We start from the raw sequence: 17,242 nt of genomic DNA, 5'->3' as shown, positions 1-17,242 counted from the left end.
CTTTCCTGCCAGCCAGGAAAGCCTGAGCCAGTTGCAAATAACTTTTCTTGCAACTTTAACCGAATTGGGTGTTTGCTCCGCTGTAGCTATCACTGATCAAAGAAGTTCTCGCCGCCCCTGCCAGAAGCCATCGAAGATACCATCATGCAACCTGTGGCCTAACTCGCTTCCTCTTCCTCTAGGTCCGTGAGTAGAGAGGGAAGAGAAACAAATCCGCGGAGCACAGCTCCAGACTCCTGCATCCCTCCAGAAGCAAGGGAATCCGCGGAAACGTAACATGGCCCCCGCCGGCATCCTGCTTTGCTTGCTCTCTGCAGCAGTCTTCTCTCTACTGGACGGAAGTGCGGCCTTCCTGTCCCACCACCGCCTGAAAGGCAGGTTTCAGAGGGATCGCAGAAACATTCGTCCCAACATCATCCTGGTACTGACGGACGACCAGGACGTGGAGCTCGGTAAGCGCCCAGCTGCTGGCAGGCGGCATCCCCCAGGCTCGCCGTGCCGGGTCTCGACCCCTTAAGCAGATGCTCAGGTTGACCCTGCAGAGTTCACATCTAATGGACTGAACCGAGTCCCAGGGGTGGCCCTGCACACGGGGATGCATAGCTGGGTTCTCAAGGTTAGGGGCCTCCAACGTTTTCCTAATGAGAACCATTTCTAGATTCCTCCAAAGTCCTAAGGAAAAGAGATGTTAAGACCAGTTGATGACTTGTCCAATTTCTACTGAGAACCTACCACATTCCAGGCCACATTCTAGGACCTGGAACTTCAGTAATGAATGAGGCAGGCATCGTCTCTTGTCTCATGGAATGCAGGAGACAGATAATCAAGGTCATTGCTAGTTCATACGGAAGGTAATTTCAAGAAAGGAGAAACATTCTGGGGTAACTGTAGAGGATTCTGGCTTGCGGTGAATTCTACTTTGGATTAGTAATCAGGGGGCGCCTCTCAGAGGAGGTGATACTTGAGCTGATGCTGAACAAAAAGGGGGAGCCAGCCTGGGCAGCGTGTGTGTGTGCACACACCCCTGCAAATGTGCACCCCTGTTCCGCCCATCTTAACAGGTGGCACCAGTCTTAACCCAAGGAAGGGCGGGCTCAGCCTTCCTTGGTGGCATCTCGGGAAAGGGAGGGTGGCCGCTATTGCTAGTGACCTGACTCAGTTTCCGGGGTGGTGGCTTAGGAGGGTGGGGACGGTCGCCTCTCATCCTGAACTGTTTCCCCTCTGGTCCAGGTAGAGCAGGTGAGGAGGAGGGCCCTTGCCGAGATGGCGCTCGTTTACAGCAGGATGCCCTCCCTGATCCCTCACACAGCCCCCCGCTCCCCCGGTCGTGTCCTTGCTTCACTGTGTAAACCCTCCTGGCCACCTCCCTCCCCCTCCTAAGCGAGTCCCTGGGCTCCTCCACCCAGCTGGACACCTTCATCTTCATGAGGCACCTCTCACCACATTTTCACTCACATGAGAAGTCTCCATCCATGAGGCCACCAGGAGTGAGGCCCCCAGAGTCAACCAGCTGGACCTTCTGCTCCTGGGGTCAAATTCCACTTACATGTCCCGCTCACCTTTGGGGGTGTCTCTCAGCGTCAGCCCCGTTTCTCCTTTACTTGTGTCTTCTCCCCCTTCGAATTCACTGATTTTACCATTTCCATTTCTCCACATTAAACCCCACACAGCGCTACCCTTGAGATCTATCAAGTGAGGCACAAATGCAAATCACATAAGTAATTCTAAATTTCCTAGTGGCTACACTTTTTTTTTTTTAGAAAAAAAGTAAAAAGCTGGGGAAATTAATTTTTTAAAGACCCAATATATCTAATTTATTGTCATCTTAACATGTAATCAATATAAAAACATCATTAATGGCATCAGATCAGATCAGTCGCTCAGTCGTGTCCAACTCTTTGTGACCCCATGAATCGCAGCACGCCAGGCCTCCTTGTCCATCACCAATTCCCGGAGTTCACCGAGACTCACATCCATTGAGTCAGTGATGCCATCCAGCCATCTCATCCTCTGTCATCCCCTTCTCCTCTTGCCCCCAATCCCTCCCAGCATCAGAGTCTTTTCCAATGAGTCAACTCTTCGCATGAGGTGGCCAAAGTACTGGAGTTTCAGCTTTAGCATCATTCCTTCCAAAGAAATCCCAGGGCTGATCTCCTTCAGAATGGACTGGTTGGATCTCCTTACAGTCCAAGGGACTCTCAAGAGTCTTCTGGCATAGTTTATATTTTTTTATTGCTTTTGAAATCTGGCAAGTACACCTAGAGGACAGCTCAGGACCAGCCCCCTTTCCAGTGCTCAGTAGCCACGTGTGTCTGCCGTACGACACAGCATACAAGCCCCTGTGCGTTTTCCTTGTCCTATAAATTGGATTTCCCCCTCTTACTAACAGTGATGATGATAGACATGGTAGTCAATACTACCTTGTACTGTGAAAATCTGGGGCAAAGCCTTCCAAGCACAGGGTACAGCGTGTGCAAAGGCCCTGAGGCAGGACCAAGGAGACAGATGTGGCCAGAGCCTGGGGAAGGGTCATAACATGACCCTGGAGAGAAGGAAGGGGGCCAGATTGTGAAGGCTCCCAGGGGTTGTGCTGAGGAGCGCCACAGTTGACCAGGCGAGGGGTGGGCTTTTAGCTTCTGTCCACTGTCAAAGGGAAACTCAATATTGTCGGGGGCAACAAACTTAAAGGTTGACCAGAAAAGCCTTTGCAGTCAAACATAAGATTGTGGTGATGATCCCAATGCAAATCTACACCCTTTTTGAAATCAGTCTTTTAAGCACCAAGAAAAGGTGATTTATATGCATCCAAGCCACTCCTTTTTAATGATTTGTATTAATGATCACAAGTATAGATCTTTCTCAGCGAGTTGATTGGTGCAAAAACAATTTGCAGCCAGAAGCAATCATAGCCTAAGGCTTTTATTGACAGTTTGACGCATAGGATACCTGTTTCTCAAACCAATCAATCCTAAAGGAAATTAACCCTGAATATTCATTGGAAGGACTGATGCTGAAGCTCCGCTACTTTGGCCACCTGATGCAAAGAGCTGACTCACTGGAAAAGACCCTGATGTTGGGAAAGATGGAAGGCAAAAGGAGAAGGGGGCAGCAGAGGATGAGATGGTTAGATAGCATCACTGACCCAATAGACATGAATCTGAGCAAACTCAGGGAGATAGTGGAGGACAGAGGAGCCTGGCATGCTGTAGTCCACTTGGTCTCAAAGAGTTGGAGACGACTTAGTGACTGAACAGCTCCCCAGCAGCATTTAGCATGAGCCAAATTTGATAACCGTGGGGAGCCTATAGAATGTGGCCATGGGGCCGTGAGTTTTGTTTCTGGCAGAATTCTGCAAAGAGCACTCACAGGCAGCACCTGACCTCAGCGCACCTTGGTCATGCCTCGTGGGGTCCCTCAAGCTGTCTTCATCAGAGTTATGCTTGAGAATTCAAGACTCCCCGGACGCTTATTCATGCATTCAATAGATATTGATTAAGTGCACTGTGCTGGGAGGAGAGGGGCTGGGGGAGGATCCCTCCAGCTGGAGAGAACAGGAAAGGCAAAGACAGAAATGAGCTCGGTGGGTCAGGACAGAAAGAAGGCCTGTGAGCTGGAATGGTGAGAGCTGGGGTGTAAGTGGCGAGAGATGAGGCCAGGTTGTGTGGGACCTTGTCGTCACGGTGATGATTTTGAGGTTTATTTGTAGTGGAATAGACACAAGGGAGGGCTGTGACCTGACTTAGGTTCCAGTAGGATCCCTCTGGCTGTTAGTTGAAATTAGGTGCTGGTAGAAGGACAGGACCATACCGGGGCAGGTGAGGATGGGAGCTGGGACCAGGGCAGGAACGGTGAATCTGGAAGACGTGCATGGGTGGATGGGAGGGGGGCTGAGGATAAAAGGGGATCCTAGATTTTTGACCTGAACCAAGGCTAATGATTGAACATCCACTCTTAGGAGCACTGAATTTTTGCTGCAGCTGCGTGATCTAAGTCTCATGTCAGAATCCGATTGTAGGTTTGCACCTGTGACTCTCAAACAAAGCACATGCAGATATAAGGAAAGGTGCTTCGGGCATGATGAGGATGTGGAGAGAGGAAAGCGCAGAAAACCAGGGCGAACTTAAAATGCCTAGATCGCTCCTGTTCCTTTGAATGCAGAGACTGAAGCCTAGAGAAACTAAGTCACTAGTCCAAGGCCACACAACTAGGATGTGGCCAAATAAGATTTGAACCCAGGGCCTATGGTCTTAACCACAACTCTACTTAACCCATCTTTGGGATGGCTATTGAGTGGTTTCTAGATTGGGGGTGTGTTTGTCAGTAGCTTTCACTGTTACCAATACTGTTGTCAAAGGAAAATGTTTTTTTAATATTCGCTTATTTATTTGCTGTGTCAGGTCTTAGGCGTGGCATGCGGGACTTTTGTGGTTCCCCACGGGCTTCTCTCTAGTTGGGGCGTGTGGGCTCTAGAGCACACAGGCTCGTAGTTGCGGCACACAGGCTTCGTTGCCCCCCCAGCATGTGGGATCTTAGTTCGCTGACCAGGGATCGAACCCATGTCCCCTGCACTGGAAGCCGGATTCTTAACCACTGGACCGCCAGCAACGTCCTCAAGAACATTTTTATACATGTATCTTTGCATCGGCGAGCGAGGATTTCTGAAAGATAAATTCCAGGAAGTGGATGCAGTGGGTTTGGAGCCCTCGTGCTCAGTGACATCTGTCAATTTCCTCCCTTAGCACCCACTTGCCCAGATCGGTCTTCCCTTCCATGAAGGAGCCAGTCCCTCCAGCAGCGTTTGGAGGAGGCTGTGCTGCTTTCAGGGGGTGAGGGATGATGGCAAGGTGGTGGTGGGGGGAGGGTGTGCTTTTTATAAACCACCAGACAGACCCAGATCAATAATGCATGCTCCCCAAAAGGCCAGCACATTATCTCACAGTCAGCAACAACTGGCACGCGGAGGGTGGTCCTAAAAAATTTATCATCTGCTATTTTCTGCTCATCCAGGCGGCAGTTCTGACAGTTCTCGGGGCTGGAGCCTTCTCGACTAAGATAATTCCAGGCTTTCTTCCAGTCCCGGGGCGGAGAAGAGCCGTCCATCCTAATTAGGGTCTGGATGAGAGATCTGGTATGGGACACAGCACAGAAGAGGGGCTCTTCCTGCCTCTGAACTGATTGCAAGGGGGGTGCTGGATCTTGATTTTTTTCTTTCCTTTTTCCCTACATGCATTTGACGTGCCTCCCTGAGTGGTCACTAGGAAGTGTCCATTGCCAGGGGGCCAGGTTCTAGGACATATTGGTCAGAAAGTGGTCTCCACTATCCATATATTTTGGGGGACAGTCCCTGTGTTTGGATGACTCTTGGAGATCGGTACAGTCTTGGCTGCCATCTTCACCAGGAGAGTAGAACAGGGAGAAACATACGGAAGCCAAGGTCTCATTTGCATGGTGTCCTTCAAATAGGCTTTGAAACCGGTGGAATCCGCCTGGGTTTCTGGTTTAATTCAATCCAGACAAACCCTTGGTGAGCCTCCAGGGCCGGGACAGGCTCTGAGACACCAAGATGAGTTGGACACGGTCCTTGCCTGGAGCAAGAGAATATTTGCAATATCCCAGAGCCGTCTGTTCTATTACTTGAACTGGACTTACTCTTTGAAGCTTAAGTATTATTTGAAAAGGAAGCTTTAATTATGACTGTACATGAAAAACTAGTATTCACTGCCTGCAGGAAAAGGTCACTGCAAAACCAAGTCTAATAAGAACAGCAGTGTTTTTATATTTCGGCAAGATGCTGCCTCCCATGGGGCTGAGGCCAGGATGGCTTTGTTATAAAAGGTGATGGGCAGTTTTGAGAAAGGAGTTCAAGAGGAAGTAGCCCCTCCCTGAGACTTTCTCCTTGACCTAATCAGCAGGATGGTGACTGGAAAAGAGAAAAATTTTCTGGAGTCTGATCACAGGTTTTGAATGTTGGGGCCTTGCTTATATGGACAGCACCTGGCAGTAACTCTTGGGTCTGAGGGTTATGGAAACAGTCGGGCTGCAAATATCAGGCATTGATGCTTCGCTGCCCATTTTCTTGGGGATCCACACCAGGTAGGAGCAAGTGCCTTCAGAGACCTCGTCAGTTTGCTGGTTTCGGGTGTGGCACTCATGACTACAGGAACTGCAGATCAGATGTTCACCGTTCAGAAGAAGCCTTTGTCTCTCATAATATCTTTCAATGAAAATACTCCAATAGAGACGTAAAGATAAGAACTCTCTAATGAAACAGCCGGGTTCAGACTCTCATTCTGCTGCTGACTGTGTGGCCTTGAGGAAGTTACTTGACTTCTCTGTGCTTCTGTTTACTCATCTGGAGGAAGATGATCTATGAATCTAACCTTCTTGGTGAGGACTTAATATCCTGGAGCCCCAGGGATGGGGCCAGCCCTCACATGAGCCACGAAGACTGGGAGAGGAAGGTAGGGGTGATGCCCTAAAAAAGAATGTCAAGAGCTGGCGCCAGAAGCGGGCGGAATGGCTGGAGTGCTGTCAAATCCAGAAGATGCCCACAGCTCCCTCGTAGGGCTCTCTCTCAAGCCAGGTACCCAAAGGGCGGACCAGACTCATCCATTCATGAGATGTGTATTGAGCACCTGGAGTGTGCCAAGCAAATCCAGCAGCCAACGAAATAGGCAGAACCTCTTCTCTCAGGGAGCTTACATTCTAGGCTAAGAGTTCATTTAAAAGATATGTAAAATATGTATTGGATTGGAAAAAAGAAAAGTCATTTGGGTTTTTAAGAACACCATATGGAAAAACCCAAATGAACTTTTTGGCCAACCCAATTATATATGAGATAGTAAAAAGGGGAGGGGAAGTCAGCAAGGAGGGGAAGTTAGCAAGTAGGGGAGGGGAAAGGGAAAGTTGTGGTTTTTATGTTGAGCAGCATCACTGAGAAGGGGGTATCTGGATAAAGAAGGTTAGGGAATATGAGTCAAGGGGATTCCCCCAGGAAGAGCGTTCCAGGCAGAGAGCAGTGGGTGCAAAGGCCCTGAGGCAGAAGCAGTCCAGGCAGGCTCACAGAGCAGCTGATGGCCACAGTGGGAGACCAGCATGAGCAAAAGAGCCAGGGAGAGGTGAGGTCTGAGAGGCTACGGATGGTGGTGGGAGAGCGGCTTAGGCAGGGTCTTTGCACCGGGGGGAGGGCTGTGACTTTCTAAGTGACAGGGACACTAGGGAAGGACATTGACATCATGTGACTTCTGTGTTAATTTTAACCTTTTGGCTACTTTATGGAGAATAGACTGAAGGGGTGCAGTCAGAGCAGTGAGGGGCCTGCTGCAATAGTCCAGGCAGGAGATGGACCCCATCAGAAGTCTACTGCAGTGGTCCAAGCACGAGATCCTGGCAGCTCAGACCAGAGTAGGCAAAGTGGCCAGATGCCACCTAGAGTTGGAGGATGGCGCTGACAAGATGTGCTAGTGATCTGATGTGGAGTGGGAGAGGAGTCCAGCATAACTCCAAGGTTTTGGCCTGAACCTCTGGTGGGGGTTGGGTGGGGGGGGGAGTGGATTGTCTATTTACAGAGATGGGGAAAGCTATCTAGAGCTCAGTTCTAGAGTCCAAGGCTGTCAGCCTTTAGAGTCAGAAGTTCAAGTGGGGAGGCCCCGGCCTGGATGGGCCAGGAATGGGGGGTGGGGGTGGGAATTACATGCAGATCATGTGCTGGTTCGTGCTTTCCTGGGTCGGAGACCCTCTCCAGATGCTCAGATGGGCCGGTGATCCTGCAAATGGCAAGCCTGCAGCCTGGAGGGCTGTCTTGTGGGAGAGCTTGACTTGAGAAAGCTGCTCTGGAGGGCCTCTGGCCAGGCACTTGTTTGCCTCTTTCCATCTGTGAACACAAGGAAACCACACCCTTGCTGCAGACTGATATTCAGAAATCAATTCTAAATTGCAGGCTTGGGTGCTCTGCAGGAGCCAAATGGCTGGAAGCCTAGGATAGTGTGCCCAGATTCCGGACGCCAGATCGGTGGTAACTTCCAACTCAGCCTCTCCGAGATACCAGCTCCTGACATTCCTGCCGCCGCTCACTGGTGTTAGAAAAACATGTGGATGCAGGTCATTGAGGAGGAAGAGAGACTTAGTTGGACCCACCCTGCTGTTCAACTTGCCAAGCACATTCCTGCAAGATCTTTTTTAAATTCAGCACCATTTAGGAGATCACTTAAATTTTGGAAGCTAAGTGTATCAGGATTAGGTTTGGCTGCGTGTGAAAGAAAATATAAAATAACAGTGGCTTAAACAAGACAGAATTTTGCTTCTTAATCACATAAAAATGTCTGGAAGTTGGCCGTTCAGGGCCAGCGTGCTGCCTTCAAGATTATAAGGGGCCCAGGCTCCTTCTCTACTTTTGTACCCTACTATTCTTATGGTGTGGCTTCCATCTTTAAGGTCACCTTCATGACTCAGAACGGCTGCTGGATCTCCAGCCATCACAGCCATATTCCAGAGAGCAAGGAGGAAGAGGCAGAAAGGAAGAGAATGGACCTTTAAGTCAAGTCAGCTCCCTTTACTCGTCCCAGACATCACCTACAACACAGAACTTATTTAATTAGTCACATGATCTCAGCAAGAAATACAGGACACATTCAAACCTAGATTTTTCAAGGAGGGTTTAACTTTTTGCTAAGGTGTGAGCAAGTGTGGAGAAATCACTAATGATAGGGTAGCACTCGAGGCTAGTTAGTAACAGTTGGGTCGTCTCTACTCCAAGAACAAGGGGGTGAGGGCAGCAAAAGGTTCCTGGAAACCTCGAGTCATAGGGCCACTCAGTGGGAGTTGTTACCCTCTGTTGACACCAAGGGAGTGAGATGGAGGAATCCAGACCCTAATCTTAGCGCTTCCTTTTGCTGATCTCCTGCCAGGGTCCCCCATCATCCAAACTCAGCCAAAGCCAGAATATGAAGCCACTAGTCAGTACAGCCCATCCAGGTCAGATCCCTGGGCTGGAGAACTAAGCAGAAGGTGGATCCAGAAGGTTAAAGGGAGAACTGCTTCCGCTGCAAGAGAGTCTAGGAAATGCAGTTTCCTAGCAGGGTGTGTTGAAGATTAAAATCAGGGTCTGTTAATAAGAAAGAAGGGGAAACAGATGTTGGCGGGCAACCTGGGGTCTCAGCCATACCAGAGATCAGGAGCGGGGGTCCCAGGAAGGGGCAGCAATTCCAGCAGTGGGTGTGGTTAAGTGATGGGCACCCTGAGAAGGAGATGTTCACTGGAGGCCTGGGGGAGAAACATCCCAGACCAGGAGGAACTGCTGAGCACTTGGAGGAGGGCAGCTGGACCTGGGGAGGGAGAGGAGAGAAGGATAGGGGTGAGGGCAGAGAAGAGACAAGGAAGGTCTGGATTTTATTCTCAGGCCAATGGAAAGTAACTGAAATGTTCTGAGCAGGTCAAGCACACATGATTCATGCTTTCAGTGGCTCTGGCTGCCGGTGGAGAAGAAGTGGGGGACAGGAACAGAATCTGATAGACCAGTTGTCCCGGTGGGAGGTGATTGGGGGTGCTGCTGAAGGGAAGGGGGTAAACGAGCAGGTTTTGTTTTGAAGGTCAGCACGCCTTGGTGATGGAGCACAAGTGGGAGGGGAGGGAAGGAGAATCAAGGATGACTGAGGTTTTTGGCTGAGCTCTTGGGCAGATGGTGGTGCCGTTTACCGAGATGGGAGACTGGGGGAGGAGGGATGGGTTTTCAGACTTGAAACAGACGTCAGCTGCTTCGCCAACATCACCCACCAGGACGGTGGCTGGGTGACTGACTCTCTAGCCAACCCTGAAAAATGCGGAGAACACCTTGGAGAGGCTGTGTCATTGAGGCAATGGCCTCTGGCAGGGGTAGCAAGTTGGAAAATTATTAGCAAGAGGGACGTTTCTGGGTGGAGCTCCTCTGAGCGGAAATTGCCAGTCATTGCTGAGCACCATTGTTATACCCATGACCCGCCCTGCCCCAGGGCACCTCCCCTCCATTGAGAAAGCCTGAGTTGGAATTTTTTCCCAGAAGCTTCTGCTGGCTCTGGTTTGCAGGAAAAAAAAAAATACTGCATGATATTTCTCATTTTCTTCAGTCTAGTGTTCATTAATGAAATTCCAATACTGCCTCTTCAACATCTGCTTTAACTGATTTTGGGGTTAAGAACCAGTGTTAAGCCTTGGATTTTTATCACTGAAATCAAGAATAATATTTAATTTTATTTAGCAATCTCCAAGGGTCAGGAATTGATCCTCCTCTGCCACCACCATGAGGAAACCTCGTCTGAGAAACGGGTCCCAGGAATCCAGTGGATTTTTCTGGATTGAGTTGCAGGCACAGCAGTTGTTGCCAACTGACAGCAGTGAGAACGCTCCAACAGAAGGAGGGGGTCGAATGTAACTGCTAAGGAGGCAGTGGAGTCCCTGGGCCGGAGGTGGCCTCTGATTGCTGCTGTCTGTTTCCCAGGCCTTCCCCTCACCCCGCTGCTGGGGACAGAGCGCTTCTGGGGCCATCGCTCTTATGGGGCCCAGCCTGATGTGGCCGTTCAGCAGGTGTTGCCACGAGCTGGCAGCTCACAATCTGAGCCAGTGACAGTGTGGTGATCCAGGGACACTCAAGGGCCAGCTGAGGGCCAGTCGAGGGCTGTCGCTTAAATTCCAGCCTGGCAGGTGGCCACCAGCGGCGGAGGCTGCTACAGGACGCACGTGCTTCCCCACCTGTGGCCTGAGCTCAAGCCCCACTGCCTGTCCAGGGCAAGGCTCTGTTCCAGCTTTTACCCAAACCCACCACCCCTCTATGCTCCCTTAAAGCCTGTTTTCTGTGGGTCTCCAGGCCACGGTGTTGCTTTGCGAGTTTACTTAGCTGATCAGTTCAGCTGGAATAGAACCAGCTAAGGGATGCAAGGGCTTCCCTTGAGGGTCAGATGGTAAAGAATCCACCTGTGATGCGGGAGACCCAAGTTCGATCCCTGGGTCAGGAAGATCCCCTGGAGAGGGGCAAACCCAGTGCAGCAGGGCCAGGCCAGTACTGCGGGTGAGGGGAGTGGACCTGATGGGGGCCATGCAGACTGGAGGGGGGCCCTTCTAAAACCAGCCTTGGCTATTCAGATCCACCTACCTGTGTGCCCATCAAGGCCAGATCTGTGTATTTTCATGCTAAGCCTAAAATCCGGATTGATGTGAAATCTCCCGGATAAAACTTAAAAGTTAGCAATTAATTCAGATTTTTAACCACTTCCGAGCAGACCTAAATCCAACACATGCAGTCAAGAGCCTGTCCTGCTGCTGCTGCTGCTAAGTCGCTTCAGTCATGTCCGACTCTGTGCGACCCCATGAACGGCAGCCCACCAGGCTCCGCCGTCCCTGGGATTCTCCAGGCAAGAACACTGGAGTGGGTTGCCATTTCCTTCTCCAATGCAGGAAAGTGAAAGTGAAGTCGCTCAGTCGTGTCCTCTCAGCGACCCCATGGACTGCAGCCCACCAGAGGCGCTCGATTTGTGAACGCTGTGCTACACTATATATAGTTGGGAGCATCTGTAATTTACATTTTTAAAAGCTAACATGTTTTGAATCTTTTCTGTATGCCAAGCATTGAACTAAAGGCTTTGCATATATTTATCTCAATTAAAATTCTACAATAGTCTAGGTAAGAAATAGCAATGGTTAAACATTGATTTAAGTCAGGACCCTAGGTTGGCTAACCATGTCCCACCTCCCACAACCTTCCCAAGGAGAGTCTGACATCACATACTGTGTTTACCTCTCAAGAAAACAAAGATCAGAAAGCATATGTCTTAGTTATCCATCAAAACCGATGCCTCCTCTGTTATGCCACCCAAGTTGGGGGCTCCGGAATTTTGTCTTAGGGAGGGGGCATGTAGGGTATGTCTCCTCTCAACTGACATAGATTTCTAGGACAGAAAGTAGACGTGAACCACCAAAGTCCCAGGAACGGCCAAAATTGGGTCATGTTTTGAATCTTGAGAGCCCCCAGCACCTGCTGAGTCCCCAGAGATGGTGGTTGCCCTGACCCGGACCTCTAGAAGTGCACATTAAATCAGCGTTTCCCCACATGCCTTTCTATGTATGACACAGGTCATGCACAAAATCATCTTATGTGACAGGTTGACAAACATTGATTTTTACCACTTACAAACCTCTTCTGATATGCTTCCAAAAAAAAAATCTAAGCACATCAAATCCAGAATTTTACATTGTCACTTGGGTTGAAAACAAAATTTTTAAAACCACATTAAAGAAAAATAACAAATCAAATAAATAATAGCCCAGGTGGTAGACTGAGAGCCCCCCAAGCCCCCTGAAAAAAAAAAAAAAAAACAGAAAGGGAGTGGGCAGATGAGGGTGTGGGGGATACACCATGCTTCTGGCAGGTGCGTGGTTTGGGCACCAAAATTTAAGTCATCAGGGTGGGGAGGGGGCCTCCTCAGTCTACCGGAGTCACCGAGAAAGGTGTCAGAGTGACCTCACCCTGGCAAGGGAGGAAGGTGTGATCACGGAAAGAAACCGGCTGTGTTTTTGTCTGCGTGTCCCCAGGCGTGTGTTAGATGACAGGAGTTTTGGTTGGCTGGCCTTTTTATTTCAGTGTGGCCTGGTCTTCCAGCCCCTTCCCTCCCCCTCAGAGCTGTCCATCTGCATGAGGGCTGTGCCGGGCAAGGAGATTAGATCATATGCTTTCCCGTTCCAGATGTGGATTTATCGGGCCCCGTCACTGTGACCATTCTCATCAAGCAGGTTACTGTCCCCGAGGGGAGGTTTAGCATGTCGCACTGCTTACGCCCAGATGCAGCTGTCATTTAGGGCATCGTTAGATTGTGCTCTAATAGCAGATTGACACGGCTTCCCTGCAGCCGGATTATTTGGGCCGGCGCGGGCGCCCCGAGCAGACATATGCAGGGAACTGTTGGAAAGAGCAGACCATCACTCGTGTGACTTGAGGGGCGCGTGGAAACCCTGGTTTGGAGCCCCTTACAAATAAGAAACAGCTCCACAGGCTGTTTGCCTTTTGCCAATGCAGCATCCAGGGCTGCTGACTGCAGGTGAATTACTCACCGGGTGGCAGACCCCTGCTCTCCACGGGGCTCTGAGAGGTCGGTGGGTGGCCAGCTTTGTCCTTTCTGCAGTCTCTAGAGCCCGAGCAAGGCCAAGTCCTCGTTACCAGGCGCCTCCTTCTTTGCCTCTCGGTCTGGGAAGAGCAGGCAAAGGCTTGATTCTGCCTGGACTGCCCTAGACTCATGCCTTCGAGAAATATTTATTGAACACCTACTATGTGCCGGGCACTGTTCTAGACCTCAGGGCCGTGGGGCGTAGTCAGTGGTCCCAGCTCTCGTGACACTGACATCAGGGCTGCAGAGAGGGTGACCAGCAAGATGAAGATGTAAATGTGCCAGAGTGTTGAGTTGACCCAAAACTTCATTCAGGTTTGCCAGCCGATGCTGTGGGAAAACCCGAGCAAATTTTTTGACCAACCTGAGATATAGTATGTTAGATCAACACACGCGGAGTTGAAAACGTAAAACGTAAAAAGAGGATGTGAGATATTGGCGACAAAGGAGCAAAATTGTGGATGTGGTCAGCAGGGCAGACCTCACGAAAAAAGAGAACTATTTCTTTTAATTGAAGTGTAGTTGCTGTACAATATTATAAGTTACAGGCATAGTGTATAGTGAGTCACAATTTTTAAAGGTCATGCTCCATTTATACTCATTATAAAATATTGGCTATATTCCCAGTGCTGTGCAATATATCCTTGCAGTTTATCTTATACCTAATAGTCTGTACCTCTTAATCCCTACCTGTACATCACCCCTCCCCGCAAGAAGAGAACTTTTGAGTGAAAACAAGGAGGGGTGAGAACCCAGGCCCTGGGATTGCTGGGGAAAGGCATCCCCAGCAGGAAGAACAGCCTGGGCAAAGGCTCTGGGGCAGGAGCAAGTTGGCAAGCGTAAGGAGAGGCAAGGACCACAGAGGGCAGGGAGAAATGGGGAGCCTGGCCCACAGGGGCTGCGCTCGACCTCAGGCTTTGTTCTCTGGGTGAGTGGGAGCCATGGATGATGCTGGGAAGAGCCACTGCAGCTACTCCTCTGGAAATAAACGGCGAGAGTCCAGGTAGGAAGCAGTGGACCTAATTCAGAGGAAAGAGGATGACCGCCTGCTCAGGGAGGAGACGACAAGACTCTTGAGTGTGGGTGTCCTTTAAGAAAGAGCAGCAGGCTCTGCGGATGGGCTGGGTGTGGAAACAGAAAGATGGGACCAGAGAGAAGCCACGATTATTGCCTGAGTAACTGAAGGATGGGAGAGTTGGTCCATAAAGAAAGCTGAGTGCCGAAGAATTGATGCTTTTGAGCTGTGAAGAAGGTGTTGGAGAAGACTCTTGAGAGTCCCTTGGACTGCAAGGAGATCCAGCCAGTCCATCCTAAAGGAAATCAGTCCTGAATAGTCATTGGAAGGACTGTTGCTGGAGCTCCAATGCTTTGGCCACCTGATGCAAAAAGCGGACTCATTGGAAAAGGCCCCAGTACTGGGAAAAACTGAAGACAGGAGGAGAAGGGGCAACAGAGGATGAGATGGTTGGATGGCATCACTGACTCAATGGACGTGAGTTTGAGAACTCTGGAAGATAACGGAGGACAGAGGAGCCTGGTGTGCAGGAGTCCATGGGGTCGCAAAGAGCCAGACATGACTTAGTAGTGGAACAACAGACGAGGGGAGAGGAGAGGACCTCAGGGGACACCCAAGGTGTCTCTTGGCAATACCGTCACTGGGCAGACAATTGTGGGTTGTGCCACACGCCAGCCATTCCCTCACCCTTCCACGATTTTCACTGTGTCCGTGGGCCACTTGTATTGCTGTTTTTTGAAACAGCTGTAATTATTTTTTGAGAACAGGATTCTACTACCCTAAATGAGAAGCTAGCATCACTTGCCCTAAGTAGAAGGAAAGTTAAACCATGCAATCAAGTTTAAGCTAATACGGCTGCCCACCCAGAGCTCCAAGGGGGTGGCCTCATCTCTTCCCTTTGAAATAGGACGCGTGTGAGTGTTAAGGACGTGACCACATCCCTGCACCCACCCAAGACTTTCTCCTGGAGTTGATCAAAAGGAGTGAATGGGAATCAGTTTCCCACACTGGGGTCCCTGGCACTTGGTGATGTCACCGACCCCGAACCACGGTCGCTGCTGGTGCGTCAGCTGAAGTGATGTGGGGACCCAAACGACAGTCCCAGGGATGATTCTGAGCCTCACTGAAGCTGAGAGTTAGCAAGCATGAAGGGACTTCCGTGTCCCTCCTGGGTTATCAGCGCCCCTGCGTGGTGTCCACAGGATGCTTCCTGGATGTGACACGAAACCCCCACCTCCACCATCAAACACGCTGGGCTCAAGTCATCCCACCCCACTTCCCCGGCTCTGCAGTGCTCAGCAGGCACCTAACTCCCTGCTCCCGGCTCCCTCTTCTGTTAAGTGGTTTGCAGGGAGGATTAAGTAGCACAGGCAAGCCGTGTGCCCAGCACAGTGCGTAAAGCAGAGTCCGTGACGACAGTCACCTCGTTAATCGTGATTGTTACGGACGTGCAGCACCGCCCTCTACCCCAGGGCTGAGTTAGAGCTGTCTCAACAATTAGGTTATATTAGGAGCTGCCAAACCAGGGCCTTCAGGGACCAGCAAGTAATGTGACGGCGCAGAGCTGGTGTCAGACTCTAGAAGGTGCTGGGGAGCTGCCATTTGAAGTCAGATTTTTTTTTAATTCACTACACACAACACATACACACATATCGTGAACATAGACCCACTTGGGCTCCTGAGTTATATGGAAACACAAAAAGTGAGATACATTTTTGTGTTAATTTAGCAGACGTTTGTTGTCACTTTGTGCCAGGCATTGTTCTGGGCTTGGGAAGACAACAGTAAAGAGAATAAGCCTAGATCCCTGCTCCCTTGGAGCTGTCCCGGTGTGGAGCAATGGGCAGCATGCAAATAAGTGAACTGTCTGAGGGCAGTAAGTGTTGGGGGGCCAGGTGAGGCAGGCAGGGGCCGTGGGGGGTGCTGGAAGGAGGGGCAGCAGTTTCAGTGTGGGGCCAAGGACGGCCTCTCAGATATGGGAGGTTTGATGAGTAACCTGGAGGAGGCTAGAAGGACGCACCCCAAGGCTGGTGAGGCCCAGGGCTCTTGCCAGACCCTGATCCCAAGGCCTGCTCCCTCTGCAGGTTCCAGCAAGTTTGCACCAGCTGGTGGAGGGGAGCTTCCGAAAGCCCACCACCTCCATCCCCTCCAGAGGGCGACTTCAGACCTGGTGTCAGTCGCCCAGTCGCGTCTGACTCTGCGATCCCATGCACTGCAGCACAGCAGCCTCCCCTGTCCTTCACTGTCTCCCAGAGTTTGCTCAGATTCGTGTCCACTGAGTCAGTGATGCTATCACACCTGGTAGAAACCCTCTAATTGCCACCAGTTACAGATGGGACTCGTTGGGACTTCTCAGGAGGACATGTGACCTTGGCAACAGATGCTCACATAGCTCTAGGGCCTGATGATTCCTGGTCAGACACAAGCTAGTTCTTTGCCCACCGGGGTGACCTTAGCCAAGAGGCTCAGGAAACATACCTGGTTCCAGGCGGGCGTCTCTTATAAAACTGCTTCAGCTCTGGGCTCAAGAGGGCAGGCTCTGCTCTGTCCCCTTCAGTTGTTCAGTGAGATATTACAGGGCATCAGTTACATATTCCTGGGGGCAGGGGGTGGACAGCACCCTGGATCACTCAGAACTCTCAGTCCAAAAGCAAAGGCTGACTACAAATAAGGGCACTTGTAAAGGAGGCCATTTCAGAAGGAGGGAAATGCTCAGCAGAAACCTACATGGGTGTGATAGCAAGTAAGCAGGGAGCTCCTCCAGATGGGGTACTCGGCCAGGACTTGTTGAGGAGGTGACCATTGAGATCTGAATAATCGGACAGGCCAGCAAAGTCTCAGAGAGGCATTCCCCAGCAGAAGGGAGAAAGCAAGTGCAAAGATCCTGGGGCAGGGGTGAGCTTGGAGTCCCTGAGAAACAAAGAGGAAGCTCATGTAGCCAAGTGAGCAAGGGACAGGGAAGTTCAGTTCAGTCCACTCGCTCAGTTGTGTCCGACTCTTTGCGACCCCATGGACTGCAGCATGCCAGGCCTCCCTGTCCATCACCAACTCCTGGAGCTTACTCAAACTCATCATATCCATTGAGTCAATGATGCCATCC

General features: G+C 50.6%; 1 protein-coding gene across 7 annotated transcripts in view; it reads left to right on the top strand.

Annotated features, from left to right (window-relative positions):
* Positions 1 to 17,242, top strand: part of SULF2 (sulfatase 2) — a 126,092-nt gene that overhangs the window by 28,155 nt on the left and 80,695 nt on the right. For all 7 annotated transcript variants that reach the window (XM_019972544.2, XM_070801835.1, XM_070801834.1 and 4 more), the window contains exon 2: positions 183 to 452. In XM_019972544.2, the coding sequence (XP_019828103.2) occupies positions 278 to 452 (175 nt within the window). In that variant the 5' untranslated portion in view covers positions 183 to 277. The remainder of the gene's footprint in view (positions 1 to 182; positions 453 to 17,242) is intronic.

This window comes from Bos indicus, chromosome 13 (genome assembly GCF_029378745.1).
Source record: "Bos indicus isolate NIAB-ARS_2022 breed Sahiwal x Tharparkar chromosome 13, NIAB-ARS_B.indTharparkar_mat_pri_1.0, whole genome shotgun sequence".
NCBI lineage: Eukaryota > Metazoa > Chordata > Mammalia > Artiodactyla > Bovidae > Bos > Bos indicus.
This window is presented reverse-complemented; position numbering and strand designations above follow the sequence as displayed.